Raw genomic sequence first — 18,751 nt, forward strand, 5'->3', positions numbered from 1 at the left:
AACTGTTATGTTATGCCTTGTAAGTCTAGCTTAAAGTGGGTGAAACCACACAAATGTAGCATAGGGGAGGTTATGCTGTGCAGGGCTGCTGCTCTTAATTCCTGGGAATTTTTTAATCTGGAAATATGTGAATAAAAATAAGTAGCTAGCTAAATATTTTATTTTATCCAATTGCCATGACCTCTTTCATATCACAGCTACAATGCTTGTAATGTCTCACAAAATCCAGCATTCACTTTTCAACAGTTCGCTTCTTGAGGGTGGCAGTTTCCCGAAGGTTGGTCATTGTTGGTTAATCATGGTTCGTGTGGCAACTACTCATTTTTGTTGCATGCCACTGTAGGATTAGCACCAATTAGAAGTTGCCTATGCTGTAATACATATTACCAGCTATTCACAAATTGTTTCCTCAGTAGTAGCACCATCGCTGAGTCACTAATTGTCTCATTTTGTGGACACAGTGCACACATATTGTCATTTCTCGGGGAACATGGTGCTGCCACAGTGCGACACACTTACTGTGCATTTCAGCAAGACTCGGCGCTCATTGTAGCGTTAGTACAAAGCTACGGTATGGCTGACATTGTGAGGGATTGTGATTTCAGCCATCTGAGCCTTTGAACATCCTATGAAATTTATATATGTGGAAATGTGCCTCAATTTTTGTGAAAGTGCACCTATATATGCACGCACGAATGTTTCATAGGAAGTGCTGAACTGATCGATGAAATTCCATCAGTGGTTAGAGCTCCCTGTGGGGAGACGTTTTGCATTATCATCCTTTTTCTTTCAGTGCCACTAAAAGATGGCGGATTACCTGAATTCAAATCATTTTTCTCAAACTCCTTTAGTTGACAGCGCATGCAGGCATTTGCACAGAGCATGCATGTAATATCATGGCAGCCGTTCTGAGGACAATTTTCTGTACAGGCTTGGTCAACGGAAGCAAGTAAGCGTTCGCAGAAAGAGGCAAACGAAAGGAAACCCACTGAAGGCACTGGCCTCTCGTACAGACATCCGTGCAGAGTACGTTGAAGTGCGCTCTGATATTGCCGAGAAGGAACTGAAGCGAATCAACATCGAGAAGTGTAAGTTTTGTGTGTGAACAGAAAAAAAAGAACCTAATGGAAGTCATCACCACCACCACCATCATCATTATCATCAGCCCGACTACACCCACTGCAGGGCAAAGGTCTCTCCCATGTCTCCAATTAACCCTGTTCTTTGCTAGAAGGCATTAATCGAGAACAAGTTTATGGCACTTAGAATTAATGGGCTGAAGTAAAACCTTTTGCATTAAAGCTGGCGTTTCTGTTATTTCTTGTTATTTCATACAAACATCTTAATTTTGGCTATTATGTTTTCACAAAGCGCTGTGGAACTGCTTAGTTGCAGTTTAGTTCAACATTTTGCATACTTGTATGCCGGAGAATGGGGATTCTGCATCAAAAGCAACTCTACAGATATTCTTCTAGTGGTTAATAATCGGATAATGGTCTAGTTTGTACAGGAATTATTTAAGACAACTCCAAAATGCAGAGGAAAGGAATTTAACTGCACAGCCATGGCAAGCCATTTCCATATGTAATCTAGCCACTGCATCACCAAAACCCAGTTCACGATATTCTTGCTTTCTTTTTTTGCCCTTGTAATGCTGTCTCAGCAAGGAACATGTTAAATGCCCTTTGAACACATAGCTAGATGTATTGAATCATGTATGAAGCAGAGGACAGTTTTGTTAAGATATTAGATGACTAGAAGCATTTCATTTATTTAATGTCAAAGAACAGGATTTTGAAGTCTGTCGTATCATGTGTGGCCTACTAATTTAATAGATTCTATGATTATCAGCGCATGTTAAAGAACCTTCGGTGGTCTAAATTAGTCCGCAGCATTCCATTACGACATCCCTCATAGGCCATATGTCGCTTCAGAACATTAAACTTCAGTTTGCAAATTACATTGTTTGTAAGCATATCTTTATGCAGTTTCATATAATTTGAATAAACCTGTGACTTTGAGGAGGTTGAATTTCGTAACATGAGTTGGCAGTATTGAATGCTAGAACATTTTTGCATATTTATTTGCTGAAAATATATTCTCTTACTAGTGGCCAAGACATCGGATTTGGCCCCATCAGCATTGGCAGGGCTGGTTAGCACGGAAGACTTTCGTCGAGTGCAACTCAAGAAGTCGGATGACACCAGTTCATTGCTGCCCAACCGTGACCTCATCTTGATTCAGGTCAAAGGTCGGCGGCACGTGCAGACTCGCCTGGTCGAACCTTCTGTCTCGTCTCTCAACCATGGCGATGTTTTTGTGCTTGTGACTCCCACCACTGTCTACTGTTGGATCGGTCGCCACAGTAACGTCATTGAAAGGGCAAAGGTTTGTTCTGAATCTTCTTCTTTCCCTTTGTATACCCCCAGATTATCCTTGTTTAGGTCTAAAAAGACATAGGAGAGAATTGTGTGAAAGGGAACAAACTTTTCAAATGAATCTCAAGCAAAGAGCAATGCTGAAGTTTATGAAATGCAATATTAGTGGAAAAAAATTATTTTTTTGTCTTTCCATGCAGTAATGATATCTGTAGCTTAAAACAGTGTACAAAATACACAGTGAACCATTGAATCATATTTGGTGGGCACAGAATGGAAAGAAAATTTTTTTGTCATAGTTGCATTCCATAAAGTTGCGAAAGCTATGTAACAGCACTGTTTGGCCAGGTTTCTCTTGAGAGCAAGAATAAAGCTTTCGTTAGGGGTTCCTTTGAATTCACTTGACATCGGGTTTTTAAGTAGTATGAGATTTGGCTGTTTGATCGGCATAATGTATAATTTGAGTTTCTAATTTCCAACAAAATGCTGTTGCCACACTTCTTGGTCCAATTTGCTGGTCTACTTTACTGTACTTGAGATATCCATCCCTTTGCTTTTTACTTGTACAGGCTACTGATGTGGCTCAGAGCATTCAGTCGAAGAAAGATCTACACTTCAAAGGCACTTCAGAAGTCAAGATCATAGACGAGGAGAAGGAGGAGAGCTCTAAGGATGCGCAAGCTTTCTTCAAGCTTCTTGGGGGTACTCCTGAGGATTGCAACCCCGCTGGTGATCCCGGGGAAGACTTGGTAAGGCAGTTTTGTTGTGCGTGTGAAACATTACTTCTTCTTTTGAGCTTGTGACAGTCAGTTTAGTTTTCTGATCTGCAAATATTCCCTGCCTTAGTGCTGTTATACACCAGTGACCATCCTATTTTGCGCACAAAAGTTCCTCGTTAGCACTTTGTGTGCCCCGAAGCCTGACATTTGACAGCTTGTTTGGTATCCTTGACAGTGTTGCTCAGAAACGCAGAAGTGCTCTTCACATATTTTGCTCTCCTGTCAAAAGCAGCAGTAAGGCGGGCAGCTTCAGGTGGCAACTTGGAGCCTTCTCCAGTGGGATGTCATTTAGTCCATAAAATGCTACTTTCAGAGTTGCTGATTGATTGTCCTTGCATTTTCAGAGGTTCGAAGCGGCCATTGTTGACACCAACATGGTGTACACTGTGGAAGGAGATGCACTGGTTCCCTACGACAAGTACTGGGGCATGCAGCCACGGGTGGAAATGCTGCAGCCGGACAAGGTGCGTGTCACCTAAACCCCAATAAGCCGATTTTAACTCTAAGGTTCTGCATGCCATTATGGCCAGAGGTCAGCAGTCTTTTAAGACTGTGAATGGGAGCAGTTTGTTTGGAAGTACCTACTTAGTTTACACAGAGTGACACTCCCAGTTGTCGCTTTTATATATTTCTAGAGAAAGCAGAGAAATTAACCTGCGGTAATGTACTGTAGTTTGTGAAAAGGAACACCTGTAAAAAGGCTCTCCTTCTCGGCAAAGAAGTGACTGTCATGTAGCCTTGTTAAAAATGCCTAACTTCCTGTGCTCTTCCCTACTTTTGCGCACAGGCATGTTGTCATTTTGGTACTTGTGTACGATATAACATTCAGTATGACCTGCAGTACACAGTGACATTGCATAGGCACTGTTACAAAGACATATGCTGCGAAACGCTGCAGCTTTCCAGTTAGCAGCTAGATGCATAATGTTGCTCAGCCACCGAGCCCCGATTACTTCATGAAGGAAGCCACTATCGTGGTTTGTGTGTTGCTTGTCATCTCGGTGCAAATATACGTTTTTGTATATTTGTATAGTAAGGATTATGCTCTTTGTCTTGATTTTGCTTTGCAGGCTTACGTGTTCAACTTTGGCAGTGAGGTCTATGTGTGGCTTGGAAAGCTGGTACCCAGTGAGGTGCGAGACCTGTCTGTCAGGCTCGCGGAAGAGCAATGCAAGGCTGGCTTCGACTACTCTGACTGTGACATCAACCCACTATTTCCCAGAGCTGGTAATGTTCATTTGAATGTTACCGACCTGCCACTTTGTCTTCTGGCCATTCTCAACATTTGCGCATGCTGTTGCTAGAAAAAGCTCTCCAAAGAGCGTACATGAAACACTACCATATGCGGGTTGTTTTGAAGCAACCTGGGTGGCACTTTCACGAGTGAGTCTGCACCTCTTCAGCAGATTGCTGTGATAGGTTTTTTTACTTTGGCTAGCGGTATGTTGTTGAAGATGTTACACTGATTACTGTCATGGCATTGGCACTGTGCAGTATTTCTCTCATTGGGGTCAAGCCTAAGTTTGTGCAATTCAGAATGCCTAACGTTCAAGTGGAATGTGACTACAGTACAAACATGGTAGTTGGAGAAAAACGTAGTCTCCACTGGGAAGCTTAGAGGATAAACCATTGACCATTGGTCCAGAAGGCGGGCTTCTCTCAAACCGTGCACAAACCTGCATTCAGCTTTGCTGTTAACAAAAGCTGTTGACCGTAGAGTGGTTTTCTGAAATATCATATGAAACGCTTGATTTTTTGGTTTGGTTCTTCTCCTACAAAGGCCCAGAGGAACAGAAGTCCATGGCGAGCAACGTGCGACCAAACTGGACACTCTTTGCCAAGGTGAACCAGCACATGGAGCCAGTGCTGTTCAAGGAAAAGTTTCTCGACTGGCCGGACGACGCCAAGCTCATTCGTGTCAAGAACAAGGCAAAGGAAGATAGCAAGGTGCAGTGCTCACACCTTTATGCCTTCACAGATGAATGTTTTCGCTTTATTTCATCCACCTTTCCTGTTGAACTTGGCAAGATGGGCACCTGCTGTACTTATCCTTTCTTACCTTGTCTCTTTTGAATTATTTTTGGTTACACTGGTTAAATAACTTGCATCATGATCCGATGCATCAGAACCAAGTCAGTACCTACATAATGCATGGCGCCTGAATAATTGTAGGGATACTTGATCCGCATGTGCTTTTAGTCTTGGAAGGCATGCATATGGGTTCAGGTATGATTCCCTAATGAAAAGCACCAAACAGTTCACTTTATAGTTATAATTGTGCAAGTCATTTGCTCAGCCACATGTCGCTCCTCAGTATTGGCACTACCCACCACTGTGGCTTAGTGGCTCTGGCATTCTGCTGCTGAGCCCAATGACATGGGATTGACTCCTGGTCTCAGCAGCCACATCTTGGTGGAGGCGAAATGCAAAAACTTCTGTGTGCTCTCGGTGCAGGTTAAAGAACCTGAGGTGATCAGTTTGGAGCCCTCCACTGCAGCCGCTCCTGTAGCTCATGTGCAGCCTTGGGGTGTTAAACTTCACTTGCCACCACTGTTGACACTGTTATACTCATTGACATAGCAACATGATACTCGTGATGTTTGAATCTGATAGCATCTTTATTACCTCAACCTTTTATTTTCTTGCAAAGTGTAGTGCTGAAATTGAGTAGCCATCATACCCTGAAAATGGAGACTGCTGTGTTCATAACCTTTCATTTTATTTTTGTGTTGAAGATGATAGCATTCACAGCTTAAGTATTGATACAGTATGTAATTGTTCCTCGTTGCAGTCTGACTCTCTGGACTCGGAGCTGAAGCCTTGTGATGCCAAGGAACTGCTGGAAAAGCGTCCAACAGAGCCAGACCTTGAGCTTTCAGGCTCCCATCTGGGCCGAGGGCTCGAATACTATGACGCCGATGAACGCAGGCAGTACCACATAAACACTCTTGCAATCAAGGTGAGCCATTTGTGTCCACCTACATAGCCTGGCAGCCGTAACAACATCCTGTTGCCTGTCTCGGCAGTTCATCAAATTCAGAGGCCTTCAGAACCCTTATCTACCAAGTTACCTGCTGCATAATTTTGCTTTGATGAGAGTGTGGAAGAGCAGTCTTTAGTGATAAGGGCTGTGAATTTTTAAATAAAACGAACAAGAAAAGGACTACGTAATGGTTATCAGCCCGTGCTCAGTCATGCCTCTTTACAAGGGCAACATTGCTACTTGCACTGAGCGTTGCTAACGTTGTCGTTTGGTAGCATGGCACATAGAGTTCCTTACACAGCACCTGTTAACAGCTTTCCAGACAGGTTTGTGCACCCCATGAAACAAAGAAAATCGGTAGCAGTAGTGTAGCCAACAAACACGGGGTGGCAGTTGTTGAAACAGAATGGCTTCAGTTTATGTGCATTTTTGTAACACTGCAGCTCACCTGATAGTTAGCATGGTAGTTGAAACAATTCTGTGCATGACCAACCTGGTGCCATGAGTGTTTTGCCTGTGGGTACAAGTCTGAAAAGGTAGCAAAGAGCATTGCATGATGCTGCGGTGATTTTGCTCTCTTTAGTATTTTCATCCTTGCTTATTTATGTTTTTCACCACCTACCAGCTGGTGAGCTGCTTTGCATTTCGAAGATACTCCGAGCATATAACTAAGCAACCATTTGGCACTGCAAGAAACGGCTTGGCGCTCTTTCCTCTTTGCCCAGGGCCGCCTCAGAGCTTTAATTCAGAATTGCCCCCGGGGCTACCTGGTACTGCTTAAATAGAAACGCTGTCTGAAAATACCCTTATTAGCCCCTTGATTTGAAAATGTTGTCCAAGTGCTAGAAAAACTGCTCTGCAATCATTGCAATTCACTCCTATGAAGTCCCAAGTGAAGCGTTGTCAAGAAATGGGTGCCCAAACTAACACAGGCCAAGCAGCTGCGAGCGCAACCTTTCTTGGATGGGGTTTCATACGCAAGAATTTCAGCAGTAAATTGGCTAACATCACTAAAGTTCCAAGGCAATGATCTAGCTGGGCACACATGTCCTTACTTGCTGCAGTCATCACAAGTGTACTCTTGTGCCTGGTGGCTGCTAACCCGAAAGACGCGGGTGTGATCCCGGCCGCGGTGGTCGAATTTCGACGGAGGCAAAATTCTAGAGGCCTGTGTACTGTGCGATGTCAGTGCACGTAAAAAAACCTCAGGTGGTCGAAATTTTCGGAGCCCTCCACTACGGCGTCTCTCATAGCCTGAGTTGCTTTGGGACGTAAAACCCCATAAGCCAAACTAAACCATCTTGTGCATGGTGGGCTTACTCGACAAAAGTTATGACTAGATTGAACAGGTAGAACCAGCAACAACAATTTGTGCAGATAACTTTGAGAAACACATTGCAGACACTTTCACCCTAGTAGCATACTTCTGAAAAATCTGCAATTGCTCAGTCATGAATACAGCCAGCTCATTGTTTTTGTATCAGATCAGTGATAAATGTGGTATTGTGTTAGGAGTGCTGAAAGTGACTTATACTTACAGATTACTTGAAAAGGCAGCGTGTATATAAGTAGTTTATGCACTTGTCGACTTCTTTTTAAAGTTGTGCATTAAGAGCTAACTCACCTGGAATGAACCTTGGAAAACACAGTTACAAGTTTGCAGCTTTCTCTTCCTTTTATTGAGGCTTGTTGGATGAGTGCAGTGCCAGTGACACAAGTGCTTTTAAAGCAGTCTGTTTGAATTTTTGTTTGACGTGATCACCCAATTCTTCTCTTAGGTTTGGCACATCACAGAGTATGAGCACAGGACTCTGCCAGAGTCGAGCTACGGCCAGTTTTACAGCGGCGACACCTATGTTGTCCGATGGCAGTATGCAGTGTCGCAAACAGGTGAGACATTTGTTGAACATTAGATCTTATTGCAGGTTGACACTGCAGGGATGTGATCTGTGAGAGACCTTTCCTTAATGTTTCATTTTTTGACATCTGACACTGCTTGTTTGTTTGTTGTAACTGTAACCTGGAACGTCAGTGCGGGTTTCTTGTTATACTTTTGAACAGGCTCCGCCTTTCGGCTGTGATGTCTTATTCATTGGGAGCCTCTTTAACAGCCCTTTTTTAGCACATGCTAAAATATTTGTAAATGCTGTTTCGCTTCATGCGGTGTAGTTTACGTGTTCGATCGCATGCAGAGTGGAGCTTGCAGCTTGAATGACTGAGGCCAGTGGGCTACTCCCATTCTGTTCACTCACACGTCTTTTGTTGGAGACGAAAGAATACTCAAAAGTATTCCATTTGTCCAATATCTAAGCATCCTCCAATTTTCTGGTAACATTGCTAAGCAGTTGGGGAATGAATTTCAGCGGATAACTGAGGGCCTTAGCAGGCAAATCATATAGAAAAAAGAGAAAGCATATTGGAAAGCATATCAAATCATATGAAGAAAGGTGATAATCAACAGTGGTGTTTAACTGTAATGAATTCTTACAGACCGAGTAGTCCAAACAGATGAATGCTGTTATTTGCAGACTAAACTCTGCATCCATTGCATAGTTCGCTAGGCTCAGTTCTCAATGAACAGTTGTTTTTACTAGATTGTCCGCACCTGACCTGACGATAGTGTAGCCCACAAACCCATAAGGGCGCTGACATGTCAAAGCTTTTGTTTGTTTTCGTTGGTGGGTGTGTGTTTTCTTCTTCATTTGGTACAAAACAATTTGATGTCTCAGAACCCATCATGATCAGCATTATCCAAGGTGTTTGAGAAAACAAGGTCTATCAGTTCCATATCGATGAAAGGCTAGTCATCTGCCTTCTTCACCCCGATTTTCTTTTTCAATGGCAGACATCTGTAGCACTAGCTTCACAACCTTCCTTCGTGCGAGATGAGATCGCAGTACATTGCGTTGACCGACTCTGATACCAGCAGGATTATGCCCATGCCTGATGAAATCGGGCACAGAAGATCAGCCACATGCTTTTTCACTGGAAGTTGCAGGGAAAAGACACGTGATATTCCTCAAATGGAGATGCTAGTGCCAGTGATGTCACATAGAATGGCAAGAAATGTAAACATGGAACTAGTGTGTTGGTAAAAAAAAAATGTCGTGATAGTCACAATTGCAATGGGCATCATATATTACAGTAGGAAAACTGCTATATATAGTCAGCAGACTGTATATCAGAAGATATGGTACCAGGAGAGAAAAATTATCAGGGAAAGGATGGATTAGAGTGCATTTGGCAGACTCTCAAGTTATGAGTAACAGCTTATTGATCTCTTTCTAAAGTCACTTATGTAATCAATGCATCCTGTTAGTGCATGACTGTAGTGCTGAAACCTCAGTTGAGTCTAAGGATGGTGGAGCAAGTGATGGAAAGAAATATACGTGCAGGTGGCAGGAGACCAGAAACGAGAAAAATTAAGAGTAGTGTCAATTTGGGGAATGTGAATTCTCGACATTCTAATTGAAATAAGGATGAAACAAGCAGCTTGGGTAGCACATGTAATGGGCAGAACAGATAACTGCTAATCTGTTAGTGAAGTTGGAGCCCAAGGGAAGGAAAGCATAACCATGATGGCAGAAACGGGTGCAAGGTCATGTGGTTCGGAAATTTTCCAGGACAGGTTGGCCGCAGCCGGTTCAAGACAGAGGCCACCAGAGATTACTGGGGCCCTCTGTCCTTCAGTGGATGTACATCTGCTGCTGCTAATGAACACTTTTTTTCTGTCTCTAGGTCGTCATCTGTCGGGCCAGAGGTCACGACACGTGGCAGCCGGCCGGGAACGGTGCGCCTACTTTTTCTGGCACGGCCGGGATTCCACAGTTACCGAGCAAGGGGCTTGTGCTCTGCTCACCGTTGAGCTGGACGAGGAGCGGGGACCTCACGTGAGTCGGCGATGTTGCCTGCTGGCAAATTCTGTTGAAAGCACTTGGAATGCATTGTAGGCATTCATCCAGATAAGCTGGAGCATTTTTAGCACCTTAGCTTATGGTTCAAAAGCTGGGCTAAATAGGATTTCATGGTGGTTTTTCTAAATGCACAGTGCATACTGTGGGTTGCTGGTTAGCTATGGTAGCAATGCAGTAAAGCAGTTATTTTCATGAAAGGCGGGAAGAGCAAATCAAGGCTAGTTTTCAAGCTTCTCATTGAAGGAACCTTCATGAAAGTGGTAGCCAAGAAGGACAGTTCAATAGCATAACAAGGATGAGTTAGCCAGAATTTAATATTGCTAGGCATCAATGTCAAGGAAAGAGGATCGGGCAAATACTTTTGCTGGATGTCCAATTTCTACAGCATAGTCACATGGAATATGGTGAAAAAACTTGCTCAGTTGAAGGATGGCATGCTTTTCTTAATCGCGGTATGCAAGCTGTCAAATTTTAGCTGAAATTCAAATGCTGAAAATATGCTTGGAATGCTTAAGAACAAAGAAAAGTTGCAATTAAAACAGTGCCACCCATTTTTTTTTTCTAGCACATTGTTACTAGCATAGGTTCCTTGCATTCTCAGGCACCCTTAAGTTCATGGAAGGAAAGAGCTATATGTTGCGACATTTTCCAAAAGGATGTGCACATCATCTAAACTGGTGTATGTACAACGTTTCAAGTGGAATGAACAATAGTTAATGAAAAGAGAACATCTTTAAGAAAGGCCATGGTATGAAAGTCATGCGTATACTTTGCCTTTCTAACGTGTTCTTCTATTTTTATTATTATTGAATCTTTCCAGGTGCGCGTCTTGCAGGGTAGGGAACCACCCTGCTTCTTGAACCTCTTCAAGGGCAAGATGGTTGTGTACAATGGCAAACGACAAGAGGAACCTGCTGACCTAGGTAAGTGTTGGAATGGGAGAGCAGGCAGTGGGCAGTGCAATCTCGCGTACACTCTATTCATGCTCTGTCATGCAGTTTCTGAGCATAGCTCAATAATTTCATTATCAAGCTCAGTATTGAGGTACACTTGCTGCACTTCTTTATATTGATTTTGTGTTAATTTATAACATGCATAGGAGGTCGATTCACGTGGCACTGGCAATTTAGGTTCAAACCTCCTCATGCTAGAGTAGTGGGTGACCACTGTGAAGCAAGTAGGCGGCTCGGCGGAAGTTTCCTGGCCACAGGGTCTGCTTTTCAGCAGTATATTCTGGAGTTTAAGATGCTTATGAAGCTACTAAGGTTCTCGGATGAGAATGATACTTTTCCTATTCCCTGCAGAGATTTTGAAGTTTAGGGGGTGTCATAAATGCCCTACTATATGGCTCAAAAGCAGGGCCTGCAGCCTGGGAACATTTGGCACTGTACATGGTCTTCATTCATTCTGTATTTCCCATTCTCACGGATGGAGGAAGCAGAGGTAAAAAGCTGCATGCAAGCTGCTTGAGGAACCCTAGACTCCCGTGCAAGCAACAGCAGCGGAAGGCATGCACACACTATAAACACCCTTAACTGCGGAGCGAATCTTTAGGCATGCGGTTCTGGTGCTTTCCTCCTTGTGAGCGCCTGAAGACAGATTTTTTTTTTTTTTTTTCCGCATACAAAGTGCATCATGTAAACTGAGTGCTTCTAGCTATATAATAAGTTAGTTTTGATTATTTGTGGTAGGTGGTGGAAATATCAACTGTTTTTGGCATGAATGGATTAGTTAATGTAAAAGAACAGCTGCATGCATTTTCAATTTAAAAAAAAACTGCACAGGTTGTGGTTTGGGAAGGAAAAACAAAAAAATTGATTTACTATAACAGGCTGAATGGGAATGTTTGTTATTATCATTGTTTTATTTTATTAATGTTCTTCTAATGAAATTAATATGTGATGATGGGGTTTTACTTTTTGTTTACTTGATTTATCTCTTGATTGCTTGATTGAAAGTTTATCTTGTCTGTAGTAGTACTTTTCTGCAAGTTTCGTGCAAAGTCCTCAATTTGAATTCTTCAGGCATGCACATCAGGTGTATTGGCACATCTGGCTGTTTTGGGACAACCTCTTGTGCTTTAACAATGCTTCGATACCAAGCATAATGAAGTGCAAAATATGCAACAATTATGTGTGCATATTTTTTCAGGATGTAGCTCGCACCTGATGTATAATAACTTGCAGAAATCTTGGCCAAATAAAAGAAATGATTGAACCATGCATATTGTGCTTATCTTATAAAATTGTAAGCCTGCATTTATAGATACTTATAGAAGCTGACAATCTCTCAAGGAAAATAGTGCTTCTTTGTAGTGTAGCTCAATTTAGCACCTTTGTTTGTTTGCTGCACTTGGAACAAAAAGTACCGTTGAAAGAATAACATGTATTTCTGTAGTATTCTTCTTGGCATCGAGGCATTTCATTGTTCATCTAGCATGCCAGTGTCAAGTTGCCAGTGAGAGGGTTGATAGTTCACTGGTCACCCTGTTGATCCGCCTTATGGTGCGGTGCTGCCTTTGTAGGGGACTGGCGCATGTTTGTGGTTCGTGGTGAGTGCCCCTTGGAGGCAGCTCTGGTGGAGACGTCGGTTGGTGTACAGAACCTGCGCAGCCGCGGTTCTTTTCTCGTACTTAGTCGCTCAAGTGGACGCACATACCTGTGGCATGGGGCTAAGTGCAGTGCCCATGCTCGGGAGGTGGCCGAGGCTGCAGCGAAGGCCATTGTTGAAGAGTGAGTCTGTGTTTTCTTGCTTCAGTTATTGCATTTGTTTCAGTGATTGTGATTTGACAATGTGAAGGATTGATGTGGATTGTGTTGGCACTCAACTGGTGTGAGGAGTAAAAAGCATGTCGGTGACAGGATAAAAACACCACACAGGTGCCAACCACAAGGTTTCAGCATTGAATCCTGGCCACAGTGGCTACATTTCAGTGGGGGTGAAATGTGAAAATACCCATGTGTTCGTGCAATGTCGGTGCACCCAAGAGCCACAGGTGGTAAGGGATAAGTCCGGAGTCCTTCACTATGGTGTCTCGCATAGCCCAAGTATAGCTTTGTCTTGCGCATGCACGCAAACTTGTCAATAGCACCGGTGCGTATTGTCCAGGTTGGGCTACAAGTATCTCCAGTTATATGTAGGCTTGTTCTCTTGGTTTGGCAGTAACTGAAGTGCTGAAATTGGTGGCTCTTATTCTCTGAGCTCTGTACTCTGTCTTTCTGCAGTGGCAGAGCAATGTTTGTCTTTTAAATCAAATTAGCCTGCTTTGACTCTGCAGGTGTCCATGCATGTTCAGTACATTGTTTTCCATGTTATTTTAGAACACTTATGGCAGTCCATATAATAGCAGCATCACAAACTAGTTGTTCCACTTCTGCAGTCAGGTCATGCCTCATTTTGACTGTGAACAATGTGCCAGGTTGTGGATGTTTGAAAAGAGCATTTTGGCATTCCCTATGGAAATAAATAAAACGAGGCTGTGTAATCACCTGTCACGATGGTAGAGTTGTACAAATCAGGCATCTAATAGATTCCTTATCTACATATTATACTCTTTGGGCTTTACTGTTTGAAACTTTCTGCTGTTTCCAAACTTGAAAGTAAGCTGCCGCGGTGGCTAAGTGGTTATGGCGCTCGGCTGCTGACCCGAAAGACGCGGGTTCGGTCCTGGCCACGGCGGTTGAATTTCGATGGAGGCGAAATTCTAGAGGCCCGTGTAATGTGCGATGTCAGTACACGTTAAATATCCCCACGTGGTCGAAATTTCCCTCATAGCCCTAATTTCCCTAAGACGTCCCTCATAGCCTGAGTCGCTTTGGGATGTCAAGCCCCAAAAACCAAGCCAAACTTGAAAGTTTGGCCCGGTGGCATACCTTGCACTCATGTTGTCCCTCACAGTAGCTGTGTACCTTAAACAGCTTGGAATAAGATTTTTCAATGGAATAAAAGGAACAGAATCCACTGCAGTGTTTGTGTAGCCCTGAATTTTGAAAGCAAAATTGAATTCTCAAAAACGTGTAATTCTTTTTCTGCACTTTTCCAACTCCCTGCACTCAGTGGCTGTAACCTGTAGTCACATTGTAAGGTAGCGTTGCTCATTGCTGCACTCTGGCTGCAGAACACCAGCAGAGATGTCCGTGGCAAAGGACTTGGAGCTAACACTGACCAAAGTGAGGGAAGGCGCTGAGGAGAGGAGCTTCTGGGATGCATTTGGAGGCGACAAGAAGAAGAAGCAGCATCTATTCGTCTCGCTCCTGGACAGTGAGTGTGCCCTGTTTTTGCTGTGCACCTGCATTATCAACCTAAAGCATGAACCTAAACTTTGTCCTATTTACTCTTTGCAGGCACCCTTGATTTTGATTTCACACCAAGGCTCTTCCATATGACATTGGTGTCCGGCACCTTCGAAGCTAACGAGGTGTTCTGCCCTTTCCGGAGGACTGATGTACCTTGTGCCTATCCGTTCCTGCAGTCTGACTTGTACAGCGCTGCACAGCCAGGTGAGCCAAGTAGAGCATGCATATCACTACTGGAAAGGCCAGGTCTATCATCTTATTTGCCCTTCTGTCTTATTTTTTATTGCTTCTCAGCAGCATATCTAAGCTGTTTGAAAGTATTGGGGGATACTCTGGCGTACATTGAAGGAAACGAGCCACTGGTGCACAAAACCTAAATGTAGTACCCCAGCGTCGCTCTTCTTTCATGTTTCTAACATCTGTGGTCGGTCATCTATTTGCTGTTTCTGATCCCATGATAGAATGTTTCTTAAATATTCACCTCTAAAACATTTCGAAGTGCAGAAAAGCTGTGCTTTCTTTTTGTTGCTCAAATGTTTTTGAATTCATTTTACTGAAATGCATTGCATGTCAACGCACTCAAAAGTTCCTTCTGCTTGGTAATTTTAAAGCAGGGAAAAAAATAGCTCCTTGTTTGTTTTTTGCTTTGGCAGTGGGTCTTTGTGGACAGGCTAACATCGAAAATTCTTGGGAAGTTTTGCTACAAAAGTCAACTTGGTTGGTAGAAGACTTTTTCAGGGTAGATTCAGTAACTTGAAATATGTAAGAGGCATTTTGAAGCTCATTAATGTACTACAGTAGACTCCCTTTAAGATGAACTTGAAGGGAGCAGAAAGTTTGTTCACCTTAGCAGGAGTTCGTCTTAACAGAAATGCCTCTAAAAAGAATGTGAGTGTGCTATATGTGTCGATATATGTTACTTGAAAAAAATGAATAAAGTAGCCTTTTGGAAAGAGGATAATTGCAAATGGAGCACTTGTTACACTATGCATGAAGTGAGCTGAAGACTGATGGCATGAGACAAGCTCGCATTATCCTACTTGAAAGCAGCATTGCTATAGTGATCTTTCTTTCAGTCTTTTTTTTTTTTTTCGGGCTCTATCCCACAGCTGCTTCTATTTCTGTTTGGGTTTTTTTCTCATTTTTACTTTGTCCTGCTCTGAGCGCTTCAAAAGTGCCCAGCAGGGTTGCTTATCTCGCTGCTTCTACAGCATAGCTTTTACCAACTCCACAAGCAGGCTCATTGCGCGTCTTTCCGTACACCGCAGGAGATGCTTGCAGCGCTATATCCGACCATGTCTGCACTGCGATAACGTGTGTTGCAAAGCCATGTCAGGTTAAAATGCTGCCTGGAGTTAAAAAAAAAAATTCAACAAGTTAATGCACTCTGCCCACATGCACCTTTTTGTCTGTGGGAGGCAGTGCGCAGCATGTGGCATGCTCAAGACCCGACCATGTCAGATCTGTGTGCCAGTGCAGACATGATGGTGCCCTACCTTTTTTGCACAGGCAAGAAAGCTCCCCCCACTTCCAAGAAATCGCACTTCCACAAGACTGCTTCCCTGCTGTTTTGCACGAAGGTGCCTGGAAGTCATCTTGTGGGGGTGCGCTTTCCTGCTTTGAACCCTTGAAGGTATTGGTGAGCGCTACCAAAATACGGAAAGGGACGAACACACAAGACAAGCGCTTTCTAACAACTGTTTATTATCTGAAGGAGCATGCCTATATACACACATTAACGTCAAGTCATTCACAGGAGAGGGAAGAGCACACGACTCTGACAAGAGCGATATGAAGGAAAAATATATAATAATAAAATATCAACACGTGCCTTTACAACAGCCGAAGATTGCTAATCCTGAGGCAGTTTAATTCAGTTCTCCCTAGCATCACCGAAGGGGAGCTGATGCATTGGTTATCTGGAGCAACGTGCATAGCGAAAGCTTCGATAATTTCGCGTTCCCGTCTGTTTCTGGCCCGACCTGTTACCTTGGTGTTGTTTAGCATTGGGGTGCATTTGCAGTGTGCGCAATGTGGTGCCAGGTTTCCTGATTTCGCTACTTGCTCGCATAATCTTTCGTGCTCCCTGAGCCTCTTGTTCAGGCATCTACCCGTTTGCCCTACGTAGGTTCGTTGACAGCTAAGTGGAATGCTGTAAATGACGTTTTCTTCACACTCTCGATAGGTAATGTCGTGTTTGACGTTGCACCCAGGTTTCTTTTTGTGGTCTTCATTCTCGTTGACCTTTTTACACATTCCAATGAGCTTATTGGGAGCTGAAAAAACCACCTCAACTCCGTACTTGTTCGCTGTCTTCCTTATTCTGTGGGAGATGTTATGAATGTATGGCATCACAACTGGGCGTCCTTCGTAGCTCGGTTTTTTATTCTTATCGGACCCAGTAACTTCCCTTAGTAAGCATTCTGCAATGCCGCCAAGTAACTGCTCAGGATAGCCACAAGCCCTCAATCGGGAAACCTGTTCAACAATGCTGTGACTAATCGAGTGGGGGTATGATTTTTTTATAGCTAGTTTTAGGCAAGAAGTTGCTACAGCTCGTTTAACAATTTTAGAATGACAATTTTAGAAGCATTTTATAATGACTTCCCTACGTAAGTTTTTATAAAGAGCGACACATGCATATTTTTGTCACTGGTATTGATGAAGTAGCATAACTCTGATCATGTTGTCACTCTCCATGTTTTGCCAGCATCTCTGATGGCACTGCTCAGCCAGTATTTCAGTTGAGGTGTCGAAATGCGTAGGCTTTGTTGGAGCTAGGTAAGGGATAGATTAGTCATTTTTAATTAACAAGCCTAGCTTCTGCTAGTTTAACGATTTAACAGAGCAACCGTAGTTACATTACTGTTAGCTGTAGGGCCTGACATTTTCTCAGTCTAAAAAAAGAAAAAAGATGCATGGCAGCCTTCACCTTTGCTAGATGGAAGTTTTAGCTGATTCATACCACTTGTTTCATTATACGATATTTTACCACATAAACTTTTAGATTCTTTGTGCTGCATAAGAACAGCTGCTGTAGGAAAATTTCTCATTGTGCATAATGTCCGCGGAACACATTTAAATGTGAACGAGTTTCTCAGTTCTGATGTTTGGCATGCTTTTTGTGTTTGCAGCTGTGTTCTTCCTTGACAACAGTCATGAAATGTACATTTGGCAAGGCTGGTGGCCATCGAATGACTCCGAGACAGGCCTGCCTCGGGTCCCAAACAGTTCGGAGAAAGTGCGATGGAACACAACACGGCGCCTAGCCATGGAGACAGCATTACACTATTCCCAAGGTACATGGTCACCTTGGGAGTTTTCTGTTACGGACAGTTTTCTGAAAAAATATGCAACCTGTCTTTGAGTGTTGTCATGGACAAGTGAAGGACACATCCATATATCCATCCATTGTCTTTGATTATTTGCTTTCTGCTCCATGCCATTGTGTCCGTGCCATTGCCAGTGTGTCTAGTGTTGAGACAGAAACGAAACACACTGTCTGAAGACTAGACGCATTGGCAGTATCAAATTATTCATGCGACACGGTGGGTTTAGCTTCTCGTGGAACTGACATGAGAGCCACAAAGTGAGATCTAATACAGTAAAACCTCATTAATTTGAACTACAAGGAAGGGGCAGAAATCTCTGAATTGTTCGAATGTCAAATTATCGAATGCCCCCCCCCCCCCCCCCCCCAGAGCTGCCAAAAACCATTTGCATGAAAGTAAAATTTGGTGAAAACCTTGGCAACGGTCATCTAATTTTAAGGCAAAAACTGCGCAACAGCAGATATTGTTCGCAGTTCCGTCTAATGCTTTATTTGTGCACACTATAGGGTGTGTCGGAAACAGAACTGCTCTTTAATGAAAAGGGTTTCTGCGGCTTGTTCCAGTGTGCGACGCAGTAGCGCTGGAGCTGTTTCATAAATGGCATTGCACGTGAGGAGGCTTCACCCCACAAACTGTGAACAGTATGTGAGAAACGCAGAGTTTCAGCTGGGAGAACGGAGATAGTACCACAGTGACAAAAGCGAAGGAAATACGCATTGGTGCCGGAACAGCAAGCCACCTTTGATTAATGGAACAAAAAAATATAAAGCTCGGTGACAAGGCAGGAGTTTTAAATGGCACGTAGCTATAGGCTCCTCTGGCTGGCTGATATGTGCAGTCATTAGCTGACATCTGCGCGGGCTGGCGGTGAGTCGGCCTATCGAAAAGGGCAAGCCAACACTCCTGCCCTAGTGCACACATTAAAGGGACACGGGAGGGGTGAGGTAATATGCAGTTCATGCCTGAGGGCTAATATTTGGACGATTGCTTGTCGAGCAGGTTTTACCTCAACGTGACGCCACTTCGGGAACAGTCCGCTCCAATGTCAGCTCCAGGTAGTCCGAATAAGT

The 18,751-nt window shown here is 43.4% G+C and overlaps 1 protein-coding gene across 7 annotated transcripts in view; it reads left to right on the plus strand.

Moving 5' to 3' along the window:
• LOC144125615 (uncharacterized) overlaps positions 1-18,751 on the plus strand; it is a 272,073-nt gene that overhangs the window by 248,315 nt on the left and 5,007 nt on the right. For all 7 annotated transcript variants that reach the window (XM_077659145.1, XM_077659149.1, XM_077659146.1 and 4 more), the window contains 14 exons: positions 931-1,088; positions 2,111-2,388; positions 2,948-3,127; positions 3,502-3,621; positions 4,228-4,384; positions 4,938-5,104; positions 5,949-6,116; positions 7,919-8,030; positions 9,879-10,030; positions 10,875-10,977; positions 12,579-12,786; positions 14,172-14,314; positions 14,398-14,553; positions 17,484-17,648. In XM_077659145.1, coding sequence (XP_077515271.1) covers positions 931-1,088; positions 2,111-2,388; positions 2,948-3,127; positions 3,502-3,621; positions 4,228-4,384; positions 4,938-5,104; positions 5,949-6,116; positions 7,919-8,030; positions 9,879-10,030; positions 10,875-10,977; positions 12,579-12,786; positions 14,172-14,314; positions 14,398-14,553; positions 17,484-17,648 — 2,267 coding nt within the window. The remainder of the gene's footprint in view (positions 1-930; positions 1,089-2,110; positions 2,389-2,947; positions 3,128-3,501; positions 3,622-4,227; positions 4,385-4,937; positions 5,105-5,948; positions 6,117-7,918; positions 8,031-9,878; positions 10,031-10,874; positions 10,978-12,578; positions 12,787-14,171; positions 14,315-14,397; positions 14,554-17,483; positions 17,649-18,751) is intronic.

This window comes from Amblyomma americanum, chromosome 3 (assembly GCF_052857255.1).
Source record: "Amblyomma americanum isolate KBUSLIRL-KWMA chromosome 3, ASM5285725v1, whole genome shotgun sequence".
NCBI lineage: Eukaryota > Metazoa > Arthropoda > Arachnida > Ixodida > Ixodidae > Amblyomma > Amblyomma americanum.